The sequence below is a fragment of the Cyclopterus lumpus genome, chromosome 22, assembly GCF_009769545.1.
Source record: "Cyclopterus lumpus isolate fCycLum1 chromosome 22, fCycLum1.pri, whole genome shotgun sequence".
NCBI lineage: Eukaryota > Metazoa > Chordata > Actinopteri > Perciformes > Cyclopteridae > Cyclopterus > Cyclopterus lumpus.
In genome coordinates, this window is record NC_046987.1 from 21,266,096 (window position 1) to 21,273,595 (window position 7,500).

At 45.5% G+C, this 7,500-nt stretch overlaps 1 protein-coding gene across 1 annotated transcript in view; it reads right to left on the minus strand.

The window, feature by feature from the left end:
* Positions 1–7,500, minus strand: part of arhgap5 (Rho GTPase activating protein 5) — a 38,412-nt gene that overhangs the window by 8,199 nt on the left and 22,713 nt on the right. The window contains exons 4-5 of the mRNA XM_034562776.1: positions 2,969–3,046; positions 1,515–1,646 (exon numbers count right to left, since the gene is read on the minus strand). Coding sequence (XP_034418667.1) covers positions 1,515–1,646; positions 2,969–3,046 — 210 coding nt within the window. The remainder of the gene's footprint in view (positions 1–1,514; positions 1,647–2,968; positions 3,047–7,500) is intronic.

Here is a 7,500-nt window from a genome sequence, read left to right on the forward strand (position 1 = left end):
GCATAGACTTCTATACAACCAGAGGAGTCGCTCCCTGGTGGTCAATAGAGAGAATGCAGCTTTAACACGTGAAGCATAGACTTCTATACAACCAGAGGAGTCGCCCCCTGGTGGTCAATAGAGAGAATGCAGCTTTAACACATGAAGCGTAGACTTCTATACAACCAGAGGAGTCGCTCCCTGGTGGTCAATAGAGAGAATGCAGCTTTAACACATGAAGCGTAGACTTCTATACAACCAGAGGAGTCGCCCCCCTGGTGGTCAGGAGAGAGAATGCAGCTTCAACACATGAAGCATAGACTTCTATACAACCAGAGGAGTCGCCCCCTGGTGGTCAGGAGAGAGAATGCAGCTTCAACACATGAAGCATAGAAGCATAGACTTCTATACAACCAGAGGAGTCGCCCCCTGGTGGTCAGGAGAGAGAATGCAGCTTTAACACATGAAGCATAGACTTCTATACAACCAGAGGAGTCGCCCCCTGGTGGTCAGGAGAGAGAATGCAGCTTTAACACATGAAGCATAGACTTCTATACAACCAGAGGAGTCGCCCCCTGGTGGTCAGTAGAGAGAATGCAGCTTTAACACATGAAGCATAGACTTCTATACAACCAGAGGAGTCGCCCCCTGGTGGTCAGTAGAGAGAATGCAGCTTTAACACATGAAGCATAGACTTCTATACAACCAGAGGAGTCGCCCCCTGGCTTTAACACATGAAGCATAGACTTCAGTCTTCACAACCGGAGGTCTCTAGCTGATGTGTATTCTCCACCACTAACAACACACACTTTGTTCAGGGTGCGTTCAAGGTCTTCGTGGTTCGTGGATTAACAAGATATCGCACGCCGGCCTACTTCCGCTGTGTGTGACCACTAGCGTCCTTCATCTTGTTTAAATCTGTTTGTGGAACGCAGCTTCTCTGGTTGTGCATGCACACACAGCGATAACCCACAACGAAAAAACTAATTTCCTGCCGAGGTTCATGGGGGGGGGGGGGTCAAGGGTCAAACTGTCGCTGCTGTCTGAGAGAAAGGGGGAACATGTGCCGAAGAAAGAAAGAGAGAGCAAGGTATGAAAGTAATAATAAAAAAACAGGAAGGGAAGGAGACAGGAGGAAGCATTTTTCTCTCAAATTTCCCAGAGAAGAACCAGCAGAGTTGGTATTTTTGGCTCATTAATCTGCTGTCGTCAGCCTCAGTATCGCTAACACACACACACACACACACACACACACACACACACACACACACAGCAGAGTGAAGACGTCTGACACCCTGCAGCTGAAAATAAAAAAGCCTCTTAAAGAGTGTGTGATGTGACAGAGAGCTGTGTGAGCGTTAACTTGACTCAGACTTCTGCAGCAGAAGGGAAAAGTACACGTGTGCGTATATTTATTTATTTATTTATTTATGGTTTGGAACAAAGTCGACGTCTAAGAGTCGTTTTGTGAAATATAAAAAGTGTGTTCTCGTGCTTCATTTATGCATCAAGTCATAAATTGTGAGCTTCCTTACTTGCGGCCTCCACCAGCTCCGGGTGCAGACTGTAGGGGATCAGCGGGTCGGGCAGGTCGGCGAAGAACGCCTTCAGCGCTCCGGCGGCGGCGTTCACCGCCACGTCCATCGCCACGAAGTCGATGCAGTGGTCTACAGGGGGGAGGGAGAAAGAGAGAGAGAGAGAGAGAGACTTTAAAGCTCTGCAAAGAACAGAGTAATGACGTTTTCAACAATGTGGAACACACAGCGTCAAGCAGGGTGTGCTTTAGGGCGGGGCTACAAGGTGATTGACAGGTCGACTCCAGAGACGTGTGCGGCGTCTCTACGTCGCTTCCTGTTCACCGGTTGCAATAAAAAATGAAAAACCAAGATGGACGACGGCGAATAACGACAGACTTTAAAAAAACGTCAGTCCAAAAAAAACGCGAAAAAGGAAACGTCGCCATGACGACGTCCGCTTCTCATATGTGGTTTTTGACCGCTGGTGAAGACCCAGAGGTACGAGACCTCGACAAATTTCACTTCCTGTTTTCGTGCGGTTAAATGGTCGACGGGGAAGGGGAGGAGGAAAGAAAGAAAAAAAGAGGGAGAGGGAAAAGGGAGCGAGGAGGACAGAGCCCTGAGGTAACACGACAGCTGTCACCCTGAATGCCAACACACACACACACACACACACACACACACACACACACAGTCAAGGAAATAAAAAGATACTAACAGGAAATGTAGACAATAAAAAAAAAAGGGATATTTGACAGAAGGTGACAAACGAGAAGCCGTTGTTTTAAATCAGCGGAACCACATCGACCTCTGAAACCCCCAAAGGAATCAAACCGAGCTCCTCACGGAAATACATCCATCTTTTCATGGTGGAAGTGGCCACGGAGGAGCTGATTGGCTGATTTTCGCACACACACACACACACACACACACACACACACACACACAGAAGGACTTCAGGACTCCAAACAGAAGTATTCCCCCTGAACCTGTCGGCTTTATGGGAGACGTTCTGACGGACAGGCTTGTAAAAACCTCATTTTTATTATAATAAAACAAAGAGGCTAAAGAAGTATTTTAAAAGGCTGTGACGGTAAAAAAACAAGGAAAAAAACAAAAAGGTTAATCACGAGTTTAACGATAATAAAAGGAGGAACAATAGGAGACAACGAAGGCGGGGCCGACATCGCCACGTGTCAGCGCCCCGGATGTTCAAACCCCACCGCGGTGACTCCGTTTATCCAACCGGCTCCTCGTGTGCACCGCGGCATGTGTTCCTGTTTAAGCCCGTGGTCTCTCTCTCCCTCCCTCTCTCTCTCTCTCTCTCTCTCTCTCTCTTTAGGTTGTAACATGCATTCCTGACGATGCGGCCGGAGAAAATAATTTAGAGATGTAATAACGAGGTCCATCTGTGCTTTGAAACTCGGGTTCCAGGTAGCTGAAGGTCCGTGCAGGTGTTCGGGGGGCCTTACCTTGATCAAACAGTTTCTGGATGTTGTCCTGGTCCGTCTTGTTGCCGCTGACGCGATACAGGCCTTCTGTCGTCAGACCTGCAGACACAAGACACACTTCCTTCACTTATACACTTAATACAGGCAAGGAAGGAAGGAAGGAAGGAAGAGAGAGAGGAGAAGAAAGGAAGTGCTGACTATAAACAGATGGGCCAACAGGAGCAGAAACCGAGAACATTCACGCCGCGGACTTCCTCCCTCGAAAAGAGGGAGGAAGTCCTGAGAAGACGACGCCCTCTTTTCCAGGTTTTTGACTTGCTGGGGACTGATTTGGGCTTTTTTTTCTTTTCTAAAACGCTTGCGCAATGAGTCAAATTATTATTATTGATTTTCTTTTCTTTCTTTTTTTACCGTGGCGTCACCAGGAAACGATGCGTTAACGTCGCGTAGAGAGCAAATGTATATAATACGCTTTTTAAAGATGGAGACGGGGGGAACCAGCTGCTACTTTAACGGAGTCCTTCCATCTATTTTTTTTTATCATTTTAAGCCGTTTATATAATTTCTATTCTTTTGGTTCGTCTCCATATTCTATTTTTCTTTTATGTAATATTTTTAATTGATTCTTTTAACAAACTATTCATGTGTGTTTTTTTTTTTTTTTTTTAATAGCTTCTCTTCCTTTTGATCTGAACTGATTTGTCTGTTCATCATTTATGAATCAAGTCATAAATATTTATAGTTATTTCCACATGTGTAGTAATATGCGTGGACTCCGGAGCTTGTTGATAAGTGTTGCATTGTGGGTCCGGGAGGAGCAGCGAGCCCTCTCAGCTTTATGCTCGTTGATAGTAAAGATGTCATCAATACACACGACAAAAATATCACGACAGCAGCAACAAGAACCTGACAGCAGATAAACGTTTCGGTTGTTTTGTGTCTGATCCTTCAGCTGATCTGAGAGCAGCGTTTGTTAGTGTCTCCGGCTGCCAGCTGGCACCTGACAGCTGATTTCAGACCAGCACATATGGAGACGGAGTGTCTTAATTAGAGCTATAATGTGGCTGCAAGGATGAACACAAACACACACACACACACACACACACACACACACAGGTTGTAGTTCTGCTCTGTCACTGCTGCAAGGTCATCCACACTGCAGTATGCATGCCTGTGTGTGTGTGTGTGTGTGTGTCGGAGTGTGTGTGTGTGTGTCTGCAGAGGCAGTATTATGTAAATTCAGCTTTAATGGATTCAAATAAATCGTGTCAAGTGTGGGAGAGAGTGTGTGTGTGTGTTCATTAATATCTGGGTGTTTATCTGTGCATATCTGGGTCTTTGTGTGCCCTTTTGAACGTGTGTGTGTGTGTGTGTGTGTGTGTGTGTGTGTGTGTGTGTGTGTGTGTGTGTGTGTGTGTGAGTGTGTGTGACAGAACACTACGGCTGAGCTCTCTCTGTGAAATGACCTCCGTCAAACCAGCAACTCGAAGTCTTGAACCCGTGCAGTTGCTCTCATTCAGTACGTCTACTTTACTATATTTGTGAGGACTGACTTGCAACCCCGAAGGATTTGACCTTCAGCCCGACGACGGGGGAGGAAGTCCTCGGTTCTCTGCAGGTTTCCGGTGGTTCCTGATGCGTTTCTTCACACAAGAACAAAGAGATTCACGTTTCTCAGCAGACGGAACATCGAGAGGCCGAGAAAAGCTTTTACTAAACAATCTACTGAACCGTTTCTATTTGAAGAGCTCATTTGTACCATTCTACCACGTGCCCTGAACGCAGCATCCCTCGTTAACCTCTGGCCTTAACGTGACTAAATGTCACCACTAGGGACATCTCTCTGTCCTTGTGAGGACATTTGATTCTCAACAGGATGCACACACACACACAAAGTGTGTAGAGAGACACACACACACACACACACACACACACACACAGAGAGAGAGATCGGACCTGAGGGGAAGGAAGCTAAGAGAGGAGCTCATGTTTGCATGTTGGGATCTGATAAGACTCGTCCTGTTGCGATATGATCTAATATCCTGACACACACACACACACACGTACACACGTACACACACACACACACAGACACACACACACACACACACACACACACACACTTTCTCTCATCACTATCTTTCTTATCTCAAAGCTGCTTCTCTCCCTGTCTCCCTGTCTGTCTGTCCACCCATTGGCCGGTTATTTTATTGCCGTGACAACCATCTGCTGTGGGAGGAGACAGGAAGGCAGTTCAATAAGCAAAAGTCAATCACGGTCTATTTTTAGCTCTCGCTGTGTTACTCTCAGTCACATTGATGGATGACACAACTCCTCATTTCGACGCCCGCTTCATTAACTTATTTTAAACTCCGCCCCCGCAGATTAAAGCTTCGTAAACTTCACAAATTATTTTTTTTAACAAACAATCTGATCGTGAGAACGAAAAATATATATTTTTTTAAATCACAATTATCACGTTCATTTCCAGCGTAGGAAAATTTTATAACATAATTTTATATCCCAAAAAAAAAAAACCATTAAATTAACAAAAGCTGAGACAAAAAGAGAAGTCTTCTTTATTTACGTCATAAATAACCTGATTGTTCAACGCGTGCGGAGGCGGCGTGTTGCGGTAACTTGGCCCCCGAAGGAAAAGATCTGACCCCGGCTGTTGTTCACATATCTGTGTCCTGCGCTTTGTCCAACCCGACATCTGTGTTGCTGTGCACGGCGACCTTTGACCTCAGCAGTTAGATAATGACTCATCAGACGGAGGCGTTCGCTCGTCTTTATAAATAGACAAACTGGGGACAAGCGCCCGACTGTTGAAACACGTTACTCCCATTAGGATAACGAGTTTCAGGTGCTCCTCTGGTTTCATGCGTTAAAGCTGCATTCTCTCTCCTGACCACCAGGGGGCGACTCCTCTGGTTGTATAGAAGTCTATGTTTCATGCGTTAAAGCTGCATTCTCTCTCCTGACCACCAGGGGGCGACTCCTCTGGTTGTATAGAAGTCTATGCGTCATGTGTTAAAGCTGCATTCTCTCTACTGACCACCAGGGGGCGACTCCTCTGGTTGTATAGAAGTCTATGCTTCATGTGTTAAAGCTGCAGTCTCTCTCCTGACCACCAGGGGGCGACTCCTCTGGTTGTATGGAAGTCTATGCTTCATGTGTTAAAGCTGCATTCTCTCTCCTGACCACCAGGGGGCGACTCCTCTGGTTGTATAGAAGTCTATGTTTCATGCGTTAAAGCTGGTCTAGAATCCAAAGCTTTGTCCTGGAGGTTCTGGTATCTACGCGTGTGTACGTGGCAACGCTTGTGTTTTTGTTGCTGCTAGCGCTTCCTTGTTTATCCCGTAAACAGGACCTGCTGGTTTCCACTGCGTATCAGCAGATCCCGGCCCGCATGTTCCAGGTTCTCAAACCCGGGACATGAAGGTCTCAACCCCCCCAGCGCTCATTATAAAAAGCGGCCATGAGAGCCGGCGTTTCCCCAGAGAACACCAAAACACAACTCCTGAGAAATGAGCCCAGCTTTCTGGTCTGGAAGTCATTCTGCTGCCGATATTCTCCTCCAGAGTGTGTGTGTGTGTGTGTGTGTGTGTGTGTGTGTGTGTGTGTGTTTCCTCACACTCTATTGTGGTCTGGTGGAGTCATCATTTTCTCTGCTGGTGTGTTAATTTAATGATCGAGCCTCCACACAACCGTGGGTCAATATAAATCAATACAAAGGCTAGAGTGTGTGTGTGTGTGTGTGCACCTTGGGTAACAAGATCCACACACACACACACACACACACACACACACAGCTGCAGATCTTTACAATAGGAGAATCACAACTTTCGGGCTCTACTCCTCTGACTTCCTGTTTGGAAAGGTTGATACTCGTGGACTTTAATTAAGTAACATAACGAACTGTCTAGCTCCTCCTGGAAGAGTGAAGCTAACAGGTTGCATTGTGGGAATTGTAGGACCCAGCGTTATTGAAGCTGGATGTCCAGTGATATGAATACTTTATATTTTGATGCCAATTCTTTTTTTTTTAACTTTTACTCAAGAAAGAGTTTGAATGATGGACTTCTGCCTGTAACAGTATTATTACACTGTGTATTACTACTCCAGATACATATAATATATTAAATAATAATAAAATGTCTAAACAAAAGCCAAAACAAATAATTAAGAAGAAAATTAAATGCAATATAATGTGATTTCTCGTAGTTTACTGGTTTCTATCTTAGTTCCTGTGATAAAGTACTACAGGAGAATAGGTGTGACATAAACCTTGTATTTACATTTAATATTGGGCAATCTGGAATAATCTCTAACAGCTGTTTCCTCCTGGCGTTTAAAAAAAATTAAAGAAGTCACAACGTAAAACACACCGAGCCAACAAAAAAAGAGTGTGTGTGTGTGTGTGTGTGTGTGTGTGTGTGTGTGTTGATAGTAGGACAGATGTCCAGCTTTCAGGAAGCGACAGGAGCAGCCGACAACACACACACACCGTCACACACAGTCACACACACCGTCACACACAGTCAAACACA